The sequence below is a fragment of the Mchenga conophoros genome, linkage group LG16 (assembly GCF_057382185.1).
Source record: "Mchenga conophoros isolate Kocher_MC1m ecotype Shallow Benthic linkage group LG16, M_conophoros_male_GT1.1, whole genome shotgun sequence".
NCBI classification, from domain to species: Eukaryota; Metazoa; Chordata; class Actinopteri; order Cichliformes; family Cichlidae; genus Mchenga; species Mchenga conophoros.
This window is the reverse complement of record NC_140541.1, coordinates 9,661,464-9,688,599: the sequence shown is the minus strand read 5'-3', so window position 1 is coordinate 9,688,599 and position 27,136 is coordinate 9,661,464. Positions and strand designations below refer to the sequence as shown.

Sequence of the window (27,136 nt, the reverse complement as noted above, 5' to 3'; positions counted from 1 at the left end):
ATTCGCATGGTCGGCCTCCTGAACTTGACCATCTGGGCCTTTTTGGACTCTGTCCCTCCGTCCTGGGCCCCCTCCGCCCGCCCTGGTCAGGTTGTTTTCTGTTTTGTTTTGGTCCGTTTTTTCGTTTCTGCTGGGCTGTCTGGTGCCAGCCCTTGAGGGGGGGGTACTGTCATGGTCCTGGGTCGATGACCCAGCGCTTTTAGTTTATCATTTTCTAGATGATTGTTTAAGTTCTGTGTTATTTTCGATCTGCCTCTGAGTCTGCGTCTGTATCTGTCTGTCTATGGTGTCTCCCCATCTGTTTGTGAATCTGTCTGTTTAGTTCAATGTCTTGTCTGGTTCCATGTATCTGAGTTTCCTGTTTTATTGTGAAGGTCCGCGTCGTATGTGAGTGTGATCAGTTTACGTTTCCCCTGTCCCGTCAGCCCAGATTCCTCCCAGCTGTGTTGCCCTCCTGTCTCTCATCCCCTGATTACTGGTGTGTGTATTTAAGCCCTGTGTGTTCTCCTGCCTGTTGCCGGTTCGTCTGTGTTCCTCCGTGTCAGTCTGTGTAACTCTGTGTCAGTCTGTTACCCTGTGTTCCACGGTGTCCTGTTCCTCGTCTGCGTCTCTCTGCTATTCATCATCCGTTGTCATATGCTCCCAGGTCTGTTATTTTAGTTCTCCCAGTTTAGGTGTCTTTAGTTGTTTGTTGTGCCCCACTGTTTGTTTGCCACTACACCTCTGTAAATAAAACCACCGGTATCTCATCCACTGCCTGCATCTTGGGTCCTCCTTCTAAATCCACACGGCTCGCCTCGGCAGCCGTGACAGTAAGTTGAGAAGGTTAAATGATCAAACTTTTCACAGAGTAAGCATAAACAGTCACACATCCACCTAACAGCATGCAAAGCAAAAAGTTCCTCTGGTACGGGAATGCTTTTCTCCTTGGACTTAAGCACTCCGGCCTAATTGCTAAATAGAATCAGCTGTAAAGAAGGGCAGCGTCTAAGACTGGAAAGACAGCAAGACCACACCCACTGAGTCAAAATCACAGAGGCCCTTATATGGCCCTAATAATCTCCCTTTATCCTAGTCATGACACGAAATCTATATTCCTAATTTATCACTTAATTTATCACTTGATCACGTATTGTTATGTGAATTTTGCAAAGAACTGTAGCTGGTCAGATATTGAGAAAGAATTGCTGGAAAAACATGGTACTACTTTTCCATGTTTTCTTGCATCTGTTTTTGTTATATGTCCTCTCTCTCTTTCTTTGTGTTTTTGTCTACCACTGATCCTTCAGAAAGCAGAATAATCCTGGAGGAGGTGACCCAGTGACCATTACCCTGCAATAACCCCCAACACACACATACACAAAGCAGACACAGGCTGGCCTCACCCAGATGTTGCAGTGGGATTTAATGCACCAGAAGTACTGTTATTCTTTGCTGCCACTCTGATTCTGGTTGGCTTGCTGACCTGCTGTTTGTATGTGCCAACAGTTATTGTGAGAATCAAGACCAATGTTCCGCTTATGAGGACATTAAAGATAAAGGATCATTTTGTTGATCTTCACATCGTGACAAACCTGCCGCTTGTCACGGCTATTTGAGGCTTTGGGCTCTGTCTTAGGCTTTGATTTGGAATTAAGGGAAGATTAAGATAAAGGGCAGGGTAATGCATTATGCCACAAAGGGTTCTCACAAAGACAGCTATACAAACATGTGTGATTATACTGTGTGTGTGTGGGGGGGGGGGGTGGGGTGGGGGGGGCTAAAAGCAGTGAAGAGTTAAGAAGCTTTGTGATTTGATGACTTACTTAAAGTGAATGAGAGAGTGAGTTGATGAGGATGGCTGAAGAATACAACGAGAAAGCAGGAACTAGAATAAAAGTGGACATGGGAACACTGACAGGGTTAGCGATAAAAACTTCAAGCTGATAACGAAATGTTTTTTTAAAATATTGCAAAAGTCAGCAAACAGGGAAGAGAGAAGGGGGAGCAGGAGACAGCGCAAGGGAGTGAGAGAGGGAGATTGGTGGTTGGTGGATTAAGTCGGGTCAGAGAGGATTAGTGTCAGTTCAGGTTTGGTAGTAAACTCACATTCATGTTGTTGGCGTTGACTGCTTCTGACACACTCGCCCTACTGGTTCCTTTCAACTGAGAAATCCCACACTGAACAATTGGACCACAGGAAGGGAATGTGAGTTTACCTTTTTTGACACTTCTGACTCTTGTAGTGCAATTGATCAAAAAAAAAATCAGACTAAGCATATACAGCCTTCCTGCTTGCTCTATGGGGCTTTACTTACAGCTGATGAGCAAATAAGCTGAGTGCCTATTTGCTCACTGTACTTTTTATATGCCTTTTTGTGTTTGCTTAGTAGCACAGCATTTGAAATACCAAGAACTTGAGGGATGAGGGATGAAGGATTTACGCACATACAGAATAATCACAAAGAAATACTAATAAATGCTGCCATCCACTATGGGACCCTCCTGGCGATAATGTAGACACAATAAAATATTGCATATTTTATATACAATAGCATAGCAACAAAGTTCTCCCTGGTGTATATAGGTCTGGATTCAATTTATCTTTTAAATGATAATATTTATCTTACATGATTGATAAGCGACACCAACAGAAATAGTCTAAAAGAAGTTCCATGAAACTGTGTAACGAGTTTCACAGAACCCAAGGTTTCGTGACTAATGGAAGCTCTTCCCGGACAGTGTAAGTGGAAACGGAAGTTGAGCCGAGATAAGCAGCTGAAGAATAGCCGTAACCTGAAATTAGTCCACATTTAGTAACCTGCTGCTGTAACAGGAAGTTCTAAAGTAGGATAAGCTGCATTTAAAACATTCACTTCATTCATTGTTTCCCTCTCTGCTGTTCAAAGGAACATAATTTTTAAACATTGCTCTGCAATTTTGATCATTTGTTGTTCTTTTTTTAAAAATAAATTTTAACATTAACATTTTATTTGTAAAATATTCATTTTATGTATTTATTCAAAGTAACCCCTAATAACGACCAAAACTACACAATAAAAAAAAAAAAAAAAAACAATCACAGCATGATTTAAGTTAGTTATTTGGACACCATTTGAGGTAGAATGTGTATTACAACATGGTATAAAGATACACCTATTTTCTACAGCCATAACATTTAATCATAATAGTAAGACTTTGCTATGATCTCTCAAAAGTTACAGACTCTTAACTTTGAAGTACAATTAACTTAAAAACTACTCATTTTATCCAGCTGCAGTCAAATTGTCCAGGGCATCAAGATCTGTTGTTGATCAATTTTGAATGAAAATCATGGTTATCAGCCATAACTTCCAAACTCTGAAGATTATATCCATACCAAGTAGTAATTTTGAGTGTTTTCATGCCTTGAAAACATGAAGATCAACCTGATATTCTGCCTAAGGTGAAATGCTTTTGGAATGAAAATGTAAATGTGTCATCTTTCTTTGTCTGTTGTAATAAAACAAGATGACAGTCACACACAACATGAATTGAATTATGTTTAATAATGACATGGGTACTAACTAAAGATTGTTAAATTATCTAGATTTGTTTTATTTTTAATATGTAAAAAATGAGGTTGTTACATAAATCTGTTTTTTATTTCTTTCTCCATATCTTTTCAGTGGAATAACCCTTTCATTCTCTTCTGAACAATTACCATGAAACAAGCAATGGAGGATGGTGAGAAGCACATACACGTATACAGACAAATTCAGTAGACTTGAATTCATGTGTCTCAGTCATGAGTAGGTGCTTACTTGAAAAGACTTATTATAAAAGAAGGGTCAGGGCTTCTCTATAATGTTAATCCTGTCTGGTTCTGTCGGCTTTTCACCTTCTGCTCAGGAGAAATGTGAAACCTCAAACATCTGCTGTGATATTAAAGACAATTATATTAAAGACATTCATTGGAATCTGTCAGTCACAGTGTAATTAATCATGCAGTACCCCAGTTTTAATGCCCCAATTCTAACTATTTCTGACAATACCAAGTGAAAGATAAAGAGACAGTTAAGCAAACACTGGAACAATACAGTAATCAAACCAAATTTGGACAATATGAGAGCACTTTTATTTTTCAATTACTAAAAAACTTTCTCCACTGATATTATTGTACCAATGTGAAATAAAGTAATATGGAAATGTGGTTTTACTCTAAGCACTCGAACCACATTTTAATGTCAACATTTCAGACAATGCAAATTTGTTCCCCAAGCTAACCAACTTGAATTAGCTATGTATGGATCACTTCAGCATCTGTATTGGATAGCAGTATCTCCAGTTTGTTTAAGCAAATATTTTATTTGTACGATTATTTATCTTCTGTGCTGCCTTGACTACACTCTAAAGCCTCACTCTATCCGCCTTAGTGCAGCTGCCGTACCATACTGTGATATATGTCAGCAGGCTCTCAATGAAGTGGTAGAAGGTCAGCAGCTGGTTGGAGTCCAGTTTGCACTTCCTGAACTGCTGCATAGGCATAAGTGCCATATGATTGTGTGTGTAATTTGATGAATTAGTTGCAAGTGCTTTGAGCGCTCAGCTGTGTAGAAAGGTGGTGCATAACTACCAGTCCATTTACCAAGAATTCCCTGTGTCTTCCCTAATTCCCTATGTCATCATTTGTTCAGGTGTCAGTGTGGTACTATCCAGTGTGGTGAAGGATGTTGACCAAGCTGTTAGCAGGAACATTAATGGTGCTCAGCTTTTGCATGAACTACTGAGTGCACCGTGGCTTTGTGCCCTGCTGAAGGTACATGATTCAAAGGTCCTGAGTAAAAGACACACACCTACCATCTGTCTGCAAACTAAAAGTTATCATTTGGTGCTTTGTCTCCAGATTTATGAGTGCCTGTTAAAGTTCCAGAGACTGACACCAAGCCCCGTTTTGCCTTATGCTGCAGGACTCTCACATGAGGTGTGTATATATACAACACAACAAACAAGCAGCCATAGACGAAATATTTAGATCCCTAAATATCAGTCATTAGTGTTCTGTAAAATATCACCTTATCACAGCTGATTCAATTGGAATTTTAATTCTGCATCTTGCAAAAGGTAACAAAATTAAAACTAAGTAAGCCTGATAATGTAATCAATACAGAAACCAACCAGAACATGTCTGCTTTCTGTAAATAATACAAAGCACAACAGGAGACACCCTCTCTACATTTACATTTAGATTTAAACCTTTCCTTTTTGAAAAAGTTTTTAGAGGATGTGGATCAAGTGACCAGATGACTGTGATAAGTCATTTTAACCTCCTAGGACCTGGCGTCCACATATTAGGACATCACACTTTGGGTTATTTAGACCAAAATACTCAATTTTGCTCTACAAGGGCCTGATATCCACTTATGAGGACATTATGCTGCTAATGTTCTTACGAAATTTTAAATGGATATCCTCATATGTGGCTCTCATTTTTCTTAGAAACAAAAATAGGGTAAAACAAAAAACTGGTAATCCTTTGTTTTTACATTCATCGGGTCCCAATATGCCCAAATATCAAAGAGAAATTAAAATGCATGCTCTGGAAGAGTTCGGGTCGTAGGTTAAAATTAAATTATGTCTGGATCTAAAGTTTCTTCTGGAAATATTTCCATAGAAATCAGTGTTTTTAGGTCTCTTGCTTTCCTTTTACATATGTCTGGTATTTTGTCTTTCCAGTATAATGTAATTTAACATCTGATTCAGGAATCTTCTTAATTTTTCATTAGGTCATAACTGCAATACTGACAGCTCAAAAGCCTTCAGCTCCAGCTAGAGAGTTGTGCAGCCTCCTGAGCTCACCTCATATCCAGGTACATACACACACACACATATATATATATACATATATATATATATATATATATATATTAGGGGTGCAATGATACACAAAATTCATGGTTTGGTTCGATACTTTGGTGTCACGGTTCGATATTTCTTGATACAAAAAAAAATGTTCATGCTTTTTTAATTTGTCATTTATTAAAATTATAAATATATATTTTAACTCAAAAGTACAGTTTTTAAATTTAATGTTGCTGAAACAACAAAGTAATAAAAAAAATAAATCTATCTGATCGAGAAATCACTCATCTTTGGAAAAGAGAGTTTATTACAGAGAAATGGCTCTTTCCAAAATAAAAGCGATTCTATACACTTCTTCTGGGGTATACTTTCAGCAGCATATTAAACATATCAGGTCCCCATAAGGAGAATCATGTGCTAACTTCTGTCTAAATGACTCGGGTAAAGTTTGTAGCATGCGTGCTTGTTGTTTTTGTCTGCTTCCACTTGTCTTTGCACTAGGATGATGTCGGTGTAAATGTGCAGTCATATTCATTGTGTTCCTACTAGTGCTGTCAGCGTTAATCTCGTTGAAATGACCTTAACGCCACAACACACCAAATCTCCGTTAACGAGCTACCGCGGATCGCCCCGTGCATGGGGCTGGACAACCAACACATTAACGAGCTAACTGCGCTAACGCAGTAGTTCCCACCCATGTAATTGAGCATTGCGTGGCACATCCGACATACTATTTTACTTTTGTCCATGACGCGCTTACCTTCAGGGTCATACGTCACATGAAAACCAAAATAGTTCCAAACGCCAGATCTGAATAAGGGTGGGGGAGGTTAAATTTGCTATGTTGCAATGAGAGCTTAACTTGTGTCTCGCGAGCTTGCCCTGGGCTCAGTGAATCTGCGTTCGACTACTCCGCCTAGGCTGCACTGCTGAGTGCAGATCCACTGAGCGCTCAACACTGACAGCATCGTCAGAAGAAAAGTTGATAAAATAAATTAAAAATTTTGTATTGTTTGATACATATGCGTACCGAACCGAAAGCACTGTATCGAACGGTTCAATATCGATACGAGTATTGTTGCACCCCTAATATATATATATATATATATATATATATATATATATATATATATATATATATATATATATATATAGATAGATAGATAGATAGATATAGATATATAGATATATATAGATATATATATATATAGATATATATATACAGTGGGGCAAAAAAGTATTTAGTCAGCCACCGATTGTGCAAGTTCCCCCATTTAAAATGATGACAGAGGTCAGTAATTTGCACCAGAGGTACACTTCAACTGTGAGAGACAGAATGTGAAAAAAAAATCCATGAATCCACATGGTAGGATTTGTAAAGAATTTATTCGTAAATCAGGGTGGAAAATAAGTATTTGGTCACCTCAAACAAGGAAAATCTCTAGCTCTCACAGACCTGTAACGTCTTCTGTAAGAAGCTTTTCTGTCCCCCACTCGTTACCTGTATGAATGGCACCTGTTCGAACTCATCATCTGTATAAAAGACACCTGTCCACAGCCTCAAACAGTCAGACTCCAAACTCCGCCATGGCCAAGACCAAAGAGCTTTCGAAGGACACCAGGAAAAGTATTGTAGACCTGCACCAGACTGGGAAGAGTGAATCTACAATAGGCAAGCAGCTTGGTGTGAAAAAATCAACTGTGGGAGCAATCATCAGAAAATGGAAGACATACAAGACCACTGATAATCTCCCTCGATCTGGGGCTCCACGCAAGATCTCATCCCGTGGGGTCAAAATGATCATGAGAACGGTGAGCAAAGATCCCAGAACCACACGGGGGGACCTGGTGAATGACCTGCAGAGAGCTGGGACCAAAGTAACAAAGGTCACCATCAGTAACACACTACAACGGCAGGGAATCAAATCCCGCAGTGCCAGACGTGTTCCGCTGCTGAAGCCAGTGCATGTCCAGGCCCGTCTGAAGTTTGCCAGAGAGCACATGGATGATACAGCAGAGGATTGGGAGAATGTCATGTGGTCAGATGAAACCAAAGTAGAACTTTTTGGTATAAACTCAACTCGTCGTGTTTGGAGGAAGAAGAATACTGAGTTGCATCCCAAGAACACCATACCTACTGTGAAGCATGGGGGTGGAAACATCATGCTATGGGGCTGTTTTTCTGCCAAGGGGACAGGACGACTGATCCGTGTTAAGGACAGAATGAATGGGGCCATGTATCGTGAGATTTTGAGCCAAAACCTCCTTCCATCAGTGAGAACTTTGAAGATGAAACGAGGCTGGGTTTTCCAACATGACAATGATCCAAAACACACCGCCCGGGCAACAAAGGAGTGGCTCCGTAAGAAGCATTTGAAAGTCCTGGAGTGGCCTAGCCAGTCTCCAGACCTCAACCCCATAGAAAATCTGTGGCGGGAGTTGAAAGTCCGTGTTGCTCGGCGACAGCCCCAAAACATCACTGCTCTCGAGAAGATCTGCATGGAGGAATGGGCCAAAATACCAGCTACTGTGTGTGCAAACCTGGTAAAGACCTATAGTAAACGTTTGACCTCTGTTATTGCCAACAAAGGTTATGTTACAAAGTATTGAGTTGTATTTTTGTTATTGACCAAATACTTATTTTCCACCCTAATTTACGAATAAATTCTTTACAAATCCTACCATGTGGATTCATGGATTTTTTTTTCACATTCTGTCTCTCACAGTTGAAGTGTACCTCTGGTGCAAATTACTGACCTCTGTCATCATTTTAGGTGGGGGAACTTGCACAATCGGTGGCTGACTAAATACTTTTTTGCCCCACTGTATTAGGGGTGCAACGATACACAAAATTCACGGTTCGGTTCGATACTTTGGTGTCACGGTTCGATATTTTTTCGATACAAAAAAATGTTCATGCATTTTTAATTTGTCATTTATTAAAATTATAAATATATATTTTAACTCAAAAGTACAGTTTTTAAATTTAACCCTAACCCTTGTGCGTGTTTTTTATTTTGACAGCGAATGCGCACCTGCGGACCACTTATGTGCAGCCCTGGTTATTTAGCTCATCATATTGCAGCCACAGAAATTCTTTTGTCCATGAAACCATAAAGCTGCACTTTCTTTTTGCCTTATAGTCTGATTTGTCATAACTTCTCCGTTTTGTGGTAAGCTTTTCTTTGGCTGTCACTTCTTCACCCTGACCTGTCTTATTTGGCTCAGCAGAACTGAAATGCTTTTACACGCTCACTCACGTAAGCTCAGCGATTCTCTGCGCGATCAACCTCTCACATGTTTAAGCTGCGGGAGATTTCACTTGTCATGTTTGCATAGTAAGCTAACGATTAATAAGACGATGTCAGAGGAATTGGTGAACAAATTATCATCACTCACAGATCAGTGCTGTCGCTCTCTATACACAGTTCGCACGATTGCAAAGTGAAAGCAAAAAAACAAGCGCAAATTCAAACGCGACTTCAATATGTCACATATTGACAGTGGCTCACCGATGCCAATGACATAATTACCCAGCTACATTTCTGAAAGAATGCAAAAGCATTGACATATATTTTTCCTACAATAGCCCGACGGGCAGGGAAGAGATAGATTTTGGTAGCCCGACTGAAAAAATCGCTAGCTCCGGGACGTCGGGCTAGCGATATTGCAAGCCCTGTATCTGATTGAGGAATCACTCATCTTTGGAAAAGAGAGTTTATTACAGAGAAATGGCTCTTTCCAAAATAAAAGCTATACTATCCGCTTCTTCTGGGCTATATTCTCAGCAGCATAAGGAGAATCACGTGCTAACAGCTGTCTAAATGACTCGGCTAAAGTTAGTAGCATGCTTGTTGTTTTTGTCTTTGCACTAGGATGATGTTGGCGTAAATGTGCAGTCATATTCGTTGTGTTCCCACTAGTGCTTTCAGGTTAATCTCGTTGAAATGACCTTAACGCCACAACACGGCAAATCTCCGTTAACGAGCTACCGCCGATCGCTCCGTGCATGGGGCTAGACGGCAAACACGTTAACGAGCTAACTGCGCTAACACACTAGTTCACACCAATGTAATTGAGCATTGCATGGCACATCCAACATACTGTTTTACTTTAGTCCATGACTCGCTTACCTTCAGGGTCATACGTCACATGAAAACCAAAATAATTCCAAACGCCAGATCTGAATGAGGTTCAATTTGCCTGTTGCAAGTAGAGCTTAACTTCTGTCTCGCTAGCTTGCCCTGCTCTCTTCCTTCTGACTATGCTGTCTGTGTTGAGCGCTCAGTGGATCTGCGCTCGACAGTGCAGCCTAGGCGGAGTAGTCGAACACAGATTCACTGAGCGCTCAACACAGACAGCATCGTCAGAAGGAAAATTGATAAAATAAATTACAAATGTTGTATTGTTCGATACATATGCGTACCGAACCGAAAGCACTGTATCGAACGGTTCAATATCGATACGAATATCGTTGCACCCCTAATATATATATATATATAGATTCGTTTTATAGATTCATTTTAGAATCCATGTTCATCATGGCATGCCTTTCTTAACCTCTGGGGGGTCCTAGAAAAATGCATACACTATTGGGCTTAGAGCCACAAATCGACCACGCCAGGAAAAGTGCCATAAAATATCTATATATTAATATTTTTTTCCACTTTAAATTAGCCAATCTTTTAGACCTACTTCTCCTTGAAATATTCATATCAAGTTTTAATTACATTTCGCGGATTTTAACCCTTTATATCCCGGTTTCGTCACATGGCCGCACTGTTTTTTTAGCCCCAAAAAACAAAGAAATCAAATATTTCCCAAAAGATACAATTCCAAGGCCCGGACTCCCGAGTACCACCAACATTCGGAAGATGGCCCATTATTTGGTTGTAATGACCGTGGAATGGGAAATAGCGTTTATAATGGGTTTCAATGGGGCACAAATCGACCACTAGGACCAATAGTGTAAGTTTATCTGTAGCTCAGCCACTGAAGCTAATTTAAGGGAGTCAGACTGGAATTTTGAAATATATGTAACCAGACTTTTTTTTGGAAAAGTTGGCTATATTCCGTTCAACACACTGCAAATGGCGTGTATACGAACAATGAAAAATGGCACACCCAAGACCACCCAGAGGTTAACTTATAACTTATATTTGAAGTTTCTGGTTACCCATTACTGATTATCTATCTCTCTGTATATCAGGCTCTCTTGTCATCTCATGACAGTGTTGCACAGTCAGACTATGAGCCTGTCTTACCCCCTCTGCCTGATGAAATACCAGAGGATGAGGAGGCAATGAGGATTGTGTGTCTTGTAAAGAACAACCAGCCTCTGGTAAGACATAAGCATTTTCCTCATAAATGTAAACTTTTGCTCAGAAATACAGTTTCGTTCGTGTCAGCTATAGAAACCTATAAATATACATAAATGTGTTTTTGTCATTTTTTGTCCTTGTTTTTTGTTTTAGATAAGCTAAGGTAGCTTAGCTTTCTATTTACATGGCGTTATTAGTCTCAATATCTATGTCGTCCAAAACTCTCTGAAAGAAAAATGACAAAAAACATTGCTTATAAGCACAATCCAGAGAGTGATTACATTTTCAAACAAACCAAACAAATTAGTAATATATTCCTGTAAGATAGGGATACAGAAATGATCACTATTGTTAAACAGAATCTATGAAGTCAACAAGATGGCTTGTTGACTTCATAGATTCGATGACAAATCTGAAGGTAGCCTTGCAAGGTGCCCTCAGATTAGTCATAAAGTAGTTAAGTCTTAAATTGCTTAAATATAAATTACATTATGTTAACTTTAAAATGTTCTAATAAACCCTAAAAACTCAAAGTTTCTCATCTTTCATTCATTAAGAGTGGAGAAGAGTGTAGAAGGAGTGTAGGAGAAATTCACAGCCGCTGGAGCAGCCTGCACCGCTTTACATTGGAACGCCTCATCCCTGCAAGAAGAGCTCAGTCAGGGGAGGAGCTCAGAGTGCCCGAAAGTGAAGCAAAGCTTCCCCTTGTTCATAAAGACGGCAGGTCCCACCCCTTTCTCCCTCGCTATGAATCCACAGGAAGTTGCTATTTGTGTTCACCAACTGTAAAACTTGGGAACAAAGGACTCAATCAGTCAGCTCCCTCTGTTTTGAACCCTGCTACCTGCACTGGTAAGAGGAGGAAGAACAGATGATGACAGTCCATACAATCACCAATCATCTGACCATTTTCATTTGATCATTCTTTGTCTGTATTTAAGCCATCAAATATAAAAAACAATGGCAACATATCATAGAAACGCAGGCCATCCATCAGTACCTTCACTAATCATAATCGAGGATTCATTCTTTCTTGTATCTAATCATTCTAGTATTTGGTACTTTCTGGGCAAATATTTTCATATGTCTAGCAATGGCAATGAAAGGCAACAACCACTTCATCTATCTTGGTGTCATTCCTCAGTGCAACTAAGTGTTCATTTCTTCATGAACCTGCCATCATCTGGCACTCTATAAGTCTTTTGGGCTTTCCTGCCATTACATTTCTTTTCAGACATAGTTTGCTAATGTCTTTCTGTTCTCTTGAACTGCAAATTTATTTGGTGGTTCATTTTCAGAGGAACTCAAACCCAATGGGAAAGATGGTGCTTCAACCAGAGAGAGCAGTGATGACTACGCATACCCACCTCCTCCAATCCCAGCTTACAGTTTTAGCCTTCCCAACTCTCCTGTGTTGTACAAAAAAAATTCTACAGGAGGACAGTCAAAAAATATCCCCACACCTGGAAGGACCTCCTCTTGTCGTGGCATGAACCCTCTTAGATCTCGCACTGCTCCTTCTAGTCCTGCAGCTAGAAGGAGTACTCAGGAACAAGGGGTCAGCACTATCTCCAGAAGAGATGGTTGTCAAACCACTCAAACCAGACCTCATAACACACATCAGGAAGAGTCTTTAAATCATCCATTAATGTTCCACTACGCTACAGCTCCTCGTCACAATGAATGCCAGAACATATCAAAACGTAAACAAAATGCGCAGCAGCAGCAATCAAGACACCATAATCAGCCTGCTGAACTCAAGAAACAGTGCAGTGTGGAAGAGCTTAGGTCCACTGTTCAGATGGTGGCCAGCAGTATTGAACACAATAGTCAGGATGTACGCCAACTTGGTGAGAGGATGGTGGCAGCATCAGAGATGATCACAGACAGCGTGGAAGAGAACGCCCAGGCACTTAACCTGCTTGCCGAGGTGGTGGACAAGCTTCAGGGGCTAATCGTAACCAAAAAACACCTCGAGTCATCTCCTTCACAGACAAAGACACAACAATATCCACCCTCACCTCCTCCAAGGGTCTCCTCATTATCTCCAAAACTTGTCCGCAAATCTCCAATACCATACCCAGGCCCACTCTCACCATCTTCTTCCACTACTTTCTCCTCTTCTTCATCCACAAGTTCTTGTGCAGATGACTTTACAACATCTAGGAGTCCAACACAAATTAATGGTGGATCCAAAAGGATGGTGGCAGCTCCTCAGAGGGCAGGTAGGGGTGGTAATAATGGACAAGTGAGGTTCAACACTGGAACCATTTCAAGAGCTCCTCTGGAGGACCAACAAGACTGTAAGAGTACAGGCTGCTTAAAAACAAAGAAGAAGAAGAAGAAAGAGTAACTAGACTAAAAACAAACCTTTTCATCTCTTTCCAGCATTTGTACTGGAAAAGCTGTGACAGTGACAAAAATACCTAATGTTTTAGTCTAAAAAGAAATATCAGCTACAACAACATATGGACTTTTTTTTTTTAATTTGAAGACTTTTTCGATTTTTCAAACAATCACTCAAAGGAACAAAAGCAAACAATATAAAGGTACAAAGCAATTTCTTTCTGTCTTATTTTCGTCATCTAGTCCAACTATTCTTAAAAAGTATGACAGCTTTCATTTTTTTTCATCAGCTCTGATTTATTATTTTGGGTTCTTGACTATGATGGTCTGAATATATACATTGAGCAAAAAAGGAGGAAAGTGTTTAGGGTTAAATTTATTTTTAATAATATTTGTTATGGATTATTTTGTACATGTCGAACTGCATTCATCTTGACTTATTGTTTGTATATTTACGTGGTATCTATTGCACATCAAATACAGCAATAAAACCCTGTGGAAACACCTAAGAAGTTTTACATTATTCCACATATAGAAACATCAAAATTAATTTTCATGAGCACTGTTTTAGCGCCTGGTTGGAGCTTATGTAATTGGCATTTTTTAAAATAATTTAGCATTTTCATTTCCCAAAACTATGGTAGCAAATTTGCAGGACTACTAAAGTTATCCTTAATTTTCATGAGCCCTTGCTACCAGTTTGCTTCTAGCAATGGCCTGTAGTGGACATGGTATTGTGTTGATAGTGTTTACCTTTAGAGTCCCCATGATATTTTGATGTAATGCAAAATGAGTTAATATCAAATGCCCAAGCATTAAAATATAAAGAAAAAAACCCTTTAGTTATCGATTTAACTTTGATCTACCACCAGCACTAAACTGTGTGGCTTTGAGTTGAATGTATGTTCAGCTGCTGGGTGTATTATGTTAGTGTGTATATTGATATTCCTCACAAAATGGCACAAAAATGGAAGGCCTTATAAAAAAAATAATAATAATAACTGGCGTACAAGAAGAGCTTTTACTTAATTTGCTGATTTTTTAATGAGGATCTCATGAAGAGAAAATGTGTTTAAACAAAGTATTTATTTTTTACTTTTAAAATCGTGTACTTTTAAAAATTAATTTAGTCAAAATTTTCCATTTGCTAATCTTAGAAAACATTTTTCCTTTGCCTTAAGATCTCTTGTCACTATTTTTGCTTGCTTTTTACTTTGTTGTTAAATTTTGAACAACTCTCTATCTGTTAGGGTGCAACTATAAGAAAGGATGAGGCGACGGGAGATATCTCTATTGCCCGGGTGATTCATGGAGGATTGGCTGACCGCAGTGGTATACAAGTATTTTAAGTGTGTGTGTGTGTGTGTGTGTGTGTGTGTGTGTTACATGTTTAGACAGCTTTGTGAGGACAGAAAATTGACATGCCACTATACTTATACAGTCGCTTATAACAAAATGTCCGTCCGAGTTTGAAGGTGAATGTGGTTTTAGTGTCAGGGTTACAATTAGGTTATGGTTAGGTTTAGGCTGAGGGTTAAAGAAAGCAGTATGTCAATGAGATGTCCTCACTAAGATATGAAAATGTGTGTGTGTGTGTGTGTGTGTGTGTGTGTGTGTGTGTGTGTGTGTGTGTGTGTGTGTGTGTGTGTGTTGCATGTGCATTTTTGCTTATGTCTGTGTGTGAGAGATGAAAACATCACGCCTAGCAATAATATGTCTTAATAAATATGGGTTTTTGCCTGTATCAGGACTTCTACATCCTGGAGACCTATTAGTGGAGGTAAATGGAAACCCAGTGGTGGGCCTGGAACCAGAACAGGTCATCCATATACTGGTATGCTATCAGCATCTGCTAAAAATAAGAAAAACATTATTTAAAAGAAAATACTATTATCAATGCTATTGTATACATTTTAGAAATATTAAAGGCAGTTTTTACCACCTCATTCAAAAGCCATTTAAAGTAAAAAAAAAAAAAAAAAAAAAAGAAAAGAAAAAAAAAGAAAACGAAAATGTTAAACACAAGCTTTATAGTATTAATAATATGTATAAATGATAGTATGACAACATGCTTGGTGAAAGCGTGTACATTTGATTATTAAAAATAATTCTCACCATGTATACTTCTTGTGTATGACTTTCCCTGTCAGGCCAATTCCCAAGGCACTATCCTGTTTAAAATCATTCCAAATCCATCTCAGGCCATCCTCAGCCAGACACCAGTAAGAAACACACTTTATCACTTTACCTCCAGTATCACTTTATTAAAAGCACATTTTGTTGACATTAAACTTACTTATGAGCAGGAAAATCCCTGTACAATTACTGACATGATTCACTGATTGTTATTTTCCAGGCTGGTGTTCCAGGTTTAAAAACATGATTTCCCTCAGTACATCTGTGAATGTTTCACTTTTTGATTAATTTATTTTTTAATCTGCAATAAAACAAAGTTTATCTGTCTGTCTTCCAGGTATGTATGAGGGCAATGGTAGACTACTGCCCTCTGCAGGATTTTTCCATCCCATGTCCAGATGCAGGAATGGCATTCAGCAGAGGAGACCTTCTTCAGGTGGTTGACCAGTCAGATGGACAGTGGTGGCAAGCCAGGAAACTGCCATGTGCTACATCCTGCGCTGGTCTGATTCCCTCGGCCAGCATGCTGAAGAGGTGAGACGCACTCACATACTGTGAAGATGTGACGAACTTACAGGCCGCAGCCAGAGGAAGCGGTTAGTTTATAGATCTGACATTATGAGAGTAAGAAAACATTTATAACATAATTCTAAGTAACTTTAAAGGGCTACATCACTTTTATTCTGCACATTTAACTGATGGCAAAGCCTTAACACTGTTAGGTAAAGTTAGCTTATAATAATGTCAGAAAGAATATATCTTTGCAGTTTGGCTCCATGATTTTAGCTTAAGACTCTAATACATTGGTTGCATTTAACAATTTATTTCTCTTTCTACAGTAAACAGAGGGAACAATGGTGGTGTCAGCCTTTACAGGTTCATACCTGCATCAGACCACGTGAGGAATCATGGTTGTTATTATTAAACATGTGCTTATTTAATGGTTTATATATTATATGTACATTTATTGCAGAGTTGTTTGTAACTTGGATATTTCTCAGTAATGCCTAAAGTTTTACAAACCAGTGTGATTACATGAAGCACTTTTAATGTATTTTTTAGTCTTTAAAATATTTGAAAGATAAGTCAGTCACTACAAAAATAATTTGTTATTTTAAGTCGGTGTGTGCATAAAAGTTTTTTTTTTCTCACCTGTGTGTAAATCTCTACCTGCTGTGACATAAAATGAGCAATGCTTTTAACGGCTGTTTATTTTTTCTGTTAACCCTGCTGCCCTTAGTGACCCTGACTGCTAACGGTGGGTGTGACATGTGAAACATCATCCATAATAGTCATTTAATGTCGTAGTTTAGTTCATTTTATTTTTCTGAGTGTGCTTGTTTGTTAGCTTGTTTTGATGACACCTTTTTTTATTATTATTATTCAGCACTAATTACTGTTATCTGCACTAACCTGTCAGTCAATTCCTAACACAGAGAGGTGTCGCTTAGGCTAATAACAAACCACCAATAACAAAAACAAGAAACCACAGAAGACTTTTTTTTAAATCATTGAATAAAACTATAATAATTGAGGTCTCTGAGACTATTAACAGAAACAATAATCTATACTACTGGTATACAATATCTCCCAAACATCACTTGTTCGTCATGTTAGGGAATATCTTGTAGTCAAAACCAGCTATCCATGCATGCATACTTATCCAGAGTCAATCACAGCTTTCATAGGATGAGAATTCTATGAGAAATCTATCCACAGGTCACCAATCTACCAAAGAGAGAAATACAACCATTCGCACACATGAATCACCAATTGAACTACAGTGTTAATTAAGCTGCTTCTGCAGCTGCTTATTTCATCTTCTGAGAGATCTCAAAGGTAGAAACAAGAGCTAAGATCATGCCAGGCTGCTCCTTTCACAGTAACTGAAGTGTGTTATGTTGTGTTACAGTCTGTCACATTAACACTTTCAACCAAACATAGCTTTTTGTGCCTTTCAGCCATACAGTATGTTGTCTTTGTTGGTGTATTTAAACCCAGCTACATGTATGTGAAAATAAGCTTTAACTAACTTTTCTGTTATTTTGTTCCAGAGGAAAATCCTGCAAATTCTGATGAGAAACATGCAATAACAGGTGAACATAATAAATACATATTCATATATATTTTAAATATTTAGTTTTTATATACGAAAGCTATGCATTATTCAACAACCCATTGAATGTCACTATTTTTTTTTTTTTTTTTCAGATCTGGAGGAAATAAATTTTGGTAGGTAAGTCTGTCCAGTGATGAATGTGTAAAAAGTGCAACCTTTTGATTGCATGACACTCATTGCTGTTCCTTTCTATTTCTTAGTGGGGGTTTTTCTCATATTTATGTCTATTGAGTTTCTCATCAATACTTTAGAGTGACAGACAACCAAACAACAAATTCTTTACACATGAAGTTGAAAAGATAAATTATTTAAAACAAACAAACAAAAAAATATATGTATAATATAAAAAAAAAAATCCCCACTCGCCCCTGTGGGCAGTCAATCCTTCAAGCTCGGGTCCTCTACCAGAGGCCTGGGAGCTTGAGGGTCCTGCGCAGTATCTTAGCTGTTCCCAGGACTGCGCTCTTCTGGACAGAGATCTCCGATGTTGTTCCCGGGATCTGCTGGAGCCACTCGCCTAGCTTGGGAGTCACCGCACCTAGTGCTCCGATTACCACGGGGACCACCGTCACCTTCACCCTCCACATCTTCTTGAGCTCTTCTCTGAGCCCTTGGTATTTCTCGAGCTTCTCGTGTTCCTTCTTCCTGATGTTGCTGTCATTCGGAACCGCTACATCGATCACTATGGCCGTCTTCTCATGTTTGTCTACCACCACTATGTCTGTATCTGGAAGTCCCACAGGATCTTAGCTTGGTCATTCTCCATCACCCTTGGGGGCATCTCCCATTTTGACCTCGGGACTTCCAGGTTATACTCGGCACAGATGTTCCTGTACACTATGCCGGCCACTTGGTTATGGCGTTCCATGTATGCCTTGCCTGCTAGCATCTTACACCCTGCTGTTATGTGCTGGATTGTCTCTGGAGCATCTTTACACAGCCCGCACCTGGGGTCTTGCCTGGTGTGATAGACCCCAGCCTCAATGGATCTTGCGCTTAGTGCTTGTTCCTGTGCTGCCATGATTAGTGCCTCTGTGCTGTCTTTCAGTCCAGCTTTGTCCAGCCACTGGTAGGATTTCTGGATATCAGCCACCTTCTCTACCTGCCGGTGGTACATACCGTGCAGGGGCCTGTCCTTCCATGATGGTTCCTCGCCTTCCTCCACTTTCTTGGGTTTCTGCTGCCTGAGGTATTCATTGAGCACTCGGTCAGTTGGGGCCATCTTCGTGATGTATTCGTGGATGTTCCTTGTCTCATCCTGGACTGTGGTGCTGACACTCACCAGTCCCCGGCCCCCTTCCTTCCGCTTAGCGTACAGCCTCAGGGTGCTGGACTTGGGGTGAAACCCTCCATGCATGGTAAGGAGCTTTCTTGTCTTGATGTTAGTGGCTTCTATCTCCACCTTTGGCCAACTTATTATGCCAGCAGGGTACCTGATCACGGGCAGGGCGTAGGTGTTGATAGCCCGGATCTTGTTATTACCATTCAGCTGATTCCTCAGGACTTGCCTGACCCTCTGCATGTACTTGGTGGTTGCAGCTTTCCTAGCGGCCTCTTCATGGTTCCCATTCACCTGTGGGATCCCCAGGTACTTGTAACTGTCCTCTATGTCGGCAATGTTGCCTTCTGGTAGTTTGATCCCCTCCATTCTGACTACCTTCCCTCTCTTTGTTACCATCCGACTACACTTCTCCAGCCGAACGACATTCCGATGTCATTGCTGTATATCCTGGTGGTGTGGATCAGTGAATCAATGTCTCGTTCACTCTTGGCATACAGCTTGATGTCATCCATGTACAGGAGGTGGCTGACAACTGCTCCATTCCGTAGTCGGTATCCATAGCCAGTCTTGTCATTTATCTCTCTGAGGGGGTTCAGGCCTATGCAGAACAACAGTGGGGACAGAGCATCTCTTTGGTAGATCCCGCACTTGATGGTGACTTGTGCTATGGGCTTGAGGTTGGCCTCCAGTGTTGTCCGCCACATCCCCATTGAGTTCCTGATGAAGGCTCTCAGGGTCCGGTTAATCTTATATAGTTCTAGGCATTCCAGGATCCAGGTGTGGGGCATTGAGTCATAGGCCTTCTTGTAATCAATCCAGGCAGGACAGGTTGGTCAGTCTGGTCCTGCAGTCTCAGCTGACTGCTTGGTCTGCCAGTAGCTGTTGTTTTGTGCCTCTGGTATTCTTGTCCATCCCTTTCTGTGCCCCGCTTATGTGTTGACCCATGTGCCTGTTCATCTTAGCCACTATGATGCCTGACAGGAGCTTCCACATGGTGCTGAGGCAGGTTATTGGTCGGTAGTTGGAGGGGACCGGTGCCTTCTGGGGGTCCTTGAGGATCAGGACTGTCCAGCCTTCAGTTAGCCATTCCGGGTGTCTCTCGTCAACTAGCAGCTGGTTCATTTGTGCTGCCAGGCGCTTGTGGAGTGCAGTCAGCTTCTTCAGCCAGTAGGCGTGAACCATGTCAGGGCCTGGTGCTGTCCAACTCTTAATACTGGAGACCCTTTCTTGGATATCTGCCACTGTGATGGTTACTGGACCCTGTTCGGGGAGGTCGCTGTGGTCTGCCTTCAGATCCACTAGCCACTGAGCATTGCTGTTATGGGTTGCGTCCTTCTTCTATATGCTCTTCCAGTATTGCTCCGTCTCCAGACTTGGTGGTGCTGTTCTCTTATTGTTCCCTTGCCACTGAGAGTACACCTTTGCTGGTTCTGTGGAGAAGAGAGATGGACCGATCCGATAGTATCGGTATCAGTCCGATACTGACCTAAATTACTGGATCGGATATCGGAGAGAAATAAAAAATGTAATCCGATCCATTAAATATCAGAAAAGCACCTCACAAAACTTGCAACACGGCGTAACTCGACTCATAACCGTAGCATGTCGGAGCAGTGTGTTCACGTGATAGAGCGGCTATGTGTATTTGTAGCCTCGCTACAAAACCAGAATTTCATCTCCGATGAAGTGATCCCAGAGAGAAGTAAAGCAAGTGTGTAAGTTCGTCTCTGAATGTTTGTAAAGCATTCCAGTGTTAAGCTTAACAACTGATATATGGAGCGACTGCCTTTTAATGAATAATTATCTGAATCTTACACCCAAAGTTGTAATCTTGTGTAAAATATATAGAAGTCCATTACTGTATATAGTAACTATTAAGTCTAATATACCCTAATAAGCTATACTACCTTTTCCTTTGGGAAGATACCATTTGTGCAGTCTGCAATTCTGTAGAAGAAAGATGTTGAATCTATTTAATTATTCTTGAAAAATAATTGATTTCTGTGCATTTTTTTTCTAACCTGCATCAAATTAAAGTTGATTACGTCGATTAAGCATCATGAGATGGAGGGTGGGGGGTGGTTCCCTATTTTTTTTGCTGGGAGTTTGCAACCCTATTAGTTAGGTTGCTTAATATTTCTGCTAAGTACTCTTTAAAATACCAGAATAGGGAGGATGGAGTAGGTTTAAGTTTATTAGATTGATCAGTATTGCTGAACTATGAAATATTTTGTTGTATTTTTTACATACAGGTATAACAGAATAGCTTTAGTGTTGTTGTTTATTTAAACTTGAGTATGAACTTATACAAAATGCAGCAAGATATTAAAAAAACAGTTTTATTGATTAAAAAACACTATATCAGATTCATATCGGTATCGGCAGATATCAAAATTTATGATATCGGTATCGGACATAAAAAAGTGGTATCGTGCCATCTCTAGTGGAGAACAGCTGGTTTATTCTCCTGCCTTCTATCTCTCTGGTGTACCTCCTCAAGTGGCTGGCCAAGGCTGTGAGTCTTTGCTTGGCAGTTTCCAAGGCCTCCGGTATGGACAGTTTCCTGTACTTCTTAGGCACCTTCCTCATTGCGCCTTTCTGCATCTCCGATAGTTGGCTAACCTCCCTCCGTGCTACTTTGATCTTAGCCTCTAGCCTCCTTCTCCATGGAGGGTACTGCCCCTTGTGGCTGTTCAACTTGTAGCCAAGCATCTCGCTGATCACTGCTGCCGTATTGTAGATCAGCTTGTTAGTGTCGGTAATCATGGCTGTAGGTATCGTCCGTAGTGCTGCATTAACATCATCTAGCAGACCTTCTGAGGGTACTTCACGTAATCTTGGTAACCGGCTATGGGGGGTCCAGGTTTCAAGCTTGGCCATGATCCTATCTTTCAGGTCAGTTCATCTCGCACTCAACGATCCTTCTCCTATCGCACTTGGGGCATGGTACCCAATCTCGAGTGGCCCCCTGACCTGGCGTCCTGGTTCCCCCTTGCCGTAGCATTTATGTTGTACCTCATCAATCTCTAGCTGTGAGAGCAGTCCCTTCTTTCGAATGTTGGAACACTGAGCTACTAGTTGTTTCGCCGTCATTGTGGATGTTGGGTATCGAAGAATCCATAGGTCCCTCATCCTATTCATCTAACCCCTTCCGCCAGGGTTACTTGCGTAGTAGCATTCCAACAACGCCTTGTTTTTGTCTCTTGCCCACCGATGCCTTCTTGTTCCAGTAGCCCACTTCTCGTCAGGGTGCCCTGGTTCCTCAACACCTGACGCGGACCTTGTTGAACTTGTACTACTGGAACTTATTGAGGACGCGGCCAGGAATCCCGTCCGGACCAGTAGCTTTGCGTGCGTTCACCCTCCTGAAGCACTTCTGCACATCCTCCTCAGACATAGTGTTCGCACGAACATCTCCAGGGTTTTTGATTTGGGAAGGATTTAACTGTTCTGGATGGGACGACATCTTCCACGCATTTTCTGATGAATCCGCAGACTGAATCTGTGTACTCATCAATATCATTAGCAGCCACGTGAAACATTTCCCAGTCCGCATGATCAAAACAGTCCCACAGCGTAGACTCTTTTTGTATATGTACTTGTTTATTCCGAGTCATAATTCGATAAAATTATTTTAATGAAAATTTTAAATGGCGGTAATTTAGGTGCATTTTTAATATGACCATGAAAATTAAGGTCAGGCTTACAAACAAAAAATAAAATGTAGTAAATACATATAAAAATAAATGCTTACTTGTTTCTGTACTTAATAAAAAGAAGAAATGTACTGCCTGGTGATAAATCTAGGAGTTTGAATGTTTCTTTCCTTCAGATGAAGCTGAATCTGATGTTACTGATGGAATCTACCTGGGTAAGACATATATGCTATTCAGATAATTAGGTAGTATTTAAGTAGTCATTAAGTGGGTAGCACTGATAATAAAATCTATACTGAAGGATGGATTTAATAAGACAAGTTATTATTTAATAATAAATTCCTACAATCTAATGAAATCATATCTATAGAAAATATATATTATCAATAATAAATCATTTTACTGCTGTCTCTAAACTTTGGTAACGTTCACCTTATAAGGAGAAGTGTGTGTGAGAAGTGTGTCAAGTTTATTAAGTGAAACTAAAAGTGCTCTTTAACCTCACCAGCTGGTTTCCGTCGAAGTTTCCGTGTCTGGAAGAGGACTTCCTACAGGAAGCGACGACAGTCGTGCACCACCTGCTCCCCCAACACCAATGCTTTGTCCACCCCCTATGAGGAAGTGGTTTTGTACCAGCGCCCTCCTCAGGAGAACCACCGCCTCATCATCCTCGTTGGTGAGATGAATAACTGCATTAATAACACATGAATGCTTCCATGAGAAATCAATCACTGCCTCCCAGCTGACCCTGAAATTATGGAATGTCGGTAAAGTGTTTCAAATAGACCTCCCACCTCATGTCAAAAGACAACTGCAGCACAAAATTGCTGAACAGAATAAAGATTAACAAAATCTGAGATTATCAATTGATCTTGAGACCCTCTGTATTAGAAGCCTCTCTGTATGCTTAGATTTTTCACTGGTTTCTTGAATACTGAATTGCTGGCATAACTACAGTAGTCCTTTGAATTAAGTACTTATCTAATTATAATACATACAATAAATAATGCTTTACTTTATGTACTGTTCAACACACTGGTCTCATCCTTGTATCAGGAGAATGTTTGAAATTGTTTCACTTCTACTGTAACAGCACCTGCTGTTTTCTCCTTGTTTGAAAAAGTTTATTCTCCAGCATTCTTGTCCGTCTCTGTATGTATATCTTTGGAAGTCTGAAGGAGATTCCTACCAGTTCATTATTTGTTCTTCTGCACAGGTGCTTCAGGAGTTGGAGTAAATGAACTTAGGAAGAGACTCATCAAACTGAATCCTTCGACATTCCAGGGACCAGTGCCTCGTATGTGCCTTTTACTTAACACGTGTGAGGTTTTCCTAATGAAATCAAATGAACCTGTTCTTCTCATTTTAAATGACAATAAAAAGAGGGCTCTACATTTAAAAAAAAAGAAATATATGTTTTTGTTTTGTTTGTTTTTAAACATCTGGAATATTATCATGGACTGTGTGTGAGGATGGTTGTGAGATTTGAAGTCACCTGTTGGTTTGCAGTTGAGCCCAGTTTGGTATAATTACTTATGAGAAGTGTCTTGTGACTTCCAGATAAGAAGCATGACTTACTGGCTTTGACACTCTTGAAAAAAAAATATTTAGCTCAATAGCGGAGGAGGTAGTAAAGTCATGAAAGTGATTTTACCTGCTTTACATAATTATTAGGGGTGCAACGATACACAAAATTCACGGTTCGATATTTTTTCGATACAAAAAAATGTTCATGCTTTTTTAATTTGTCATTTATTAAAATTATAAATATATATTTTAACTCAAATGTACAGTTTTTAAATTTAATGTTACTGGAACAACAAAGGGATAAAATAATAAATCTATCTGATCGAGAAATCACTCATCTTTGGAAAAGAGAGTTTATTACAGAGGAATGGCTCTTTCCAAAATAAAAGCTATACTATACGCTTCTTCTGGGCTATATTCTCAGCAGCATATTAAACATATCAGGTCCCCATAAGGAGAATCATGTGCTAACTTCTGTCTAAATGACTCGGGTAAAGTTTGTAGTATGCGTGCTTGTTGTTTTTGTCTGCTTCCACTTGTCTTTGCACTAGGATGATGTCGGAGTAAATGTGCAGTCATATTCATTGTGTTCCCACTAGTGCTGTCAGCGTTAATCTGAAATGACGTTAACGTCACAACACGCCAAATCTCCGTTAACGAGCTACCGCGGATCGCCCCGTGCGTGGGGCTGGACGGCGTCAACACGTTAACAAGCAAACTGCACTAACGCAGTGGTTCCCACCCATGTAATTGAGCATTGCGTGGCACATCCGACATACTGTTTTACTTTTGTCCATGACGCGCTTACCTTCAGGGTCATACGTCACATGAAGACCAAAATAGTTCCAAACGCCAGATATGAATGAGGGTGGGGGAGGTTAAATTTGCCATGTTGCAACGAGCTTAACTTCTGTCTTGCTAGCTTGTGCAGCGCTCAGTGGATCTGCGCTCGACAGTGCAACCTAGGCGGAGTAGTCTAACGCAGATCCACTGAGCTCTCAACACAGACATCATCGTCAGAAGAAAAGTTGATAAAATAAATTAAATAATTTTGTATTGTTCGATACATATGCGTACCGAACTGAAAGCACTGTATCGAACGGTTCAATATCGATACGAGTATCGTTGCACCCCTAATATTTATACTGCTGTTTTCACTGTGACTAATTATTAATATAAACGTTCTGATTGGTCTGTTCTTCTAGACACCACTCGCTCAATCAGAGCAGGGGAGCAGAACGGTAGAGAGTACCACTTTGTTACCAAAGAACTGTTTGAGTACATGGTCTGCAACCACAGGCAAGATTTTATTCCTTTACTATAAATTTTGCTAATGTTCTTGGTGTTGATTGTCATGATTTTTGGGGCTTTTTGTTCAAATTTTAGGGAATTATATAAGTTTATTATTTATTTAACTATAATTGTATGCTGTTTTTGCACGTGTGGATGTATGAATGTGTGTGTGTACATGTGTTCAGATTTTTGGAATATGGGGAGAGTAAAGGTCAGCTGTATGGAATTAGCACTGATGCCATTGATGAGGTGCTAAAACGAGGGCGGATGTGTATCATTGACGCCGAGCCCCATGTGAGTCTCATGTAACACAGATTCACTTGTTTCATGTATTCTGAACAGTCTCTAAGTTTTCTGTGAAGCTTTTTGTTTGCATATGATTGAAAAAGCTTTGGTGTTAATATAGTATTTTATTTCCAGAGCATCCAGCTGTTGCGAACAAAGAAATTTAAACCCTATGTAATTTTCATCAAACCACCCAGCCCAGACAGACTCAGGGAAACTCGCAGAGATGCTCGAATCATCACCAATTATGCCATCAACAGAGTTTTCTCAGTAAGAGCATAAAAAAAAAAATTATATGTGTGTGTGAGTGTGAGTGAGTGAGAGAGAGAGAGAGAGCAGCTGCTTATGAAAAAGAAAAGCAAAAGCATGAATGTTATTTAAAACTGACAATAATAATAATGTCGTTTTAGGAGGAAGACTTTGCAGAGCTTGAAGAGACATCAAAGCCGATTGAAGCAAAGTACAAGCAGTTTTTTGACAGTGTCCTGGTGAACGAGGACCTACAGGACGCTTGCATAGAGCTCTGTTCCATCATTCAGCAGGCACAGGATGAACCACAGTGGATACCTGTAAGCTGGGGAAGAGCAGAGGATTAGCACAGGGGAAGAATAAAATACTAAAGAGATACAAAATGACAACGTGAAAGTGAAATAAGAAGAAACAGGCAGAAATAAGTATTTAAAGACACGGTGAAATCCTCAGAGCAGAACATAAGGATAATACATTTATAAGGGATGAACAGATAATCAGTCATATGATTATGATGTGACACTATCCATGATGTCATATCTTTGCAATTTGGGAACAAAACTCTTTATTTGTATCCAGTGGTTGGTAACCCTAGCAACAGTTTGTTGTTTCATGTTACATGCTGTTACATGGTGTTGAACACTACACTTTAATTATATTTCATATAATCACTCCCACTTTTGATGCTGTTTTTTTCAGTGACAGCTGTTCAATGTATTTACTTTCAGTCTTTCAGTCTTTGCCTCTCTGTGCTGTAGTGATATCTTATTGGTATGTTATTGGTATGTTGTGGTTTAGAGGCTAAGTAGGCTGCATTTTTAATTTGAAATGTACAGTGGGCAAAAAAGTATGTAGTCAGCCACCGATTGTGCAAGTTCCCCCACTTAAAATTATGACAGAGGTCAGTAATTTGCACCAGAGGTACACTTCAACTGTGAGAGACAGAATGTGAAAAAAAAATCCATGAATTCACATGGTAGGATTTGTAAAGAATTTATTCGTAAATTAGGGTGGAAAATAAGTATTTGGTCACCTCAAACAAGGAAAATCTCTGGCTCTCACAGACCTGTAACGTCTTCTGTAAGAAGCTTTTCTGTCCCCC

General features: G+C 40.0%; 1 protein-coding gene across 6 annotated transcripts; it reads left to right on the top strand.

The window, feature by feature from the left end:
* The first annotated feature begins 1,914 nt into the window (after positions 1–1,914).
* LOC146556269 (MAGUK p55 subfamily member 4-like) lies at positions 1,915–26,981 on the top strand. 6 transcript variants are annotated; one of them, XM_085248413.1, is made up of 21 exons: positions 1,963–2,188; positions 3,648–3,705; positions 4,656–4,777; positions 4,865–4,942; positions 5,745–5,828; positions 11,030–11,161; positions 14,738–14,819; positions 15,236–15,321; positions 15,638–15,709; positions 15,961–16,157; positions 16,463–16,521; positions 16,864–16,881; positions 17,678–17,719; positions 17,835–17,855; positions 22,857–22,895; positions 23,189–23,356; positions 23,897–23,977; positions 25,413–25,506; positions 25,686–25,794; positions 25,983–26,055; positions 26,196–26,363. In XM_085248413.1, exons 2-21 carry the CDS (start codon positions 3,684–3,686, stop codon positions 26,216–26,218), a joined length of 1,602 nt encoding a protein of 533 aa, XP_085104539.1. In that variant the 5' UTR covers positions 1,963–2,188; positions 3,648–3,683; the 3' UTR covers positions 26,219–26,363. The 6 variants fall into 6 exon arrangements, 4 of the variants coding, with proteins under 4 accessions (XP_085104537.1, XP_085104539.1, XP_085104538.1 ...); XM_085248409.1 differs by having other exon boundaries at positions 1,974–2,188; positions 25,921–26,055; positions 26,196–26,979; XM_085248412.1 differs by lacking the exon at positions 15,638–15,709 and having other exon boundaries at positions 1,969–2,188; positions 25,921–26,055; positions 26,196–26,981.
* The last annotated feature ends 155 nt before the right edge of the window (positions 26,982–27,136 follow it).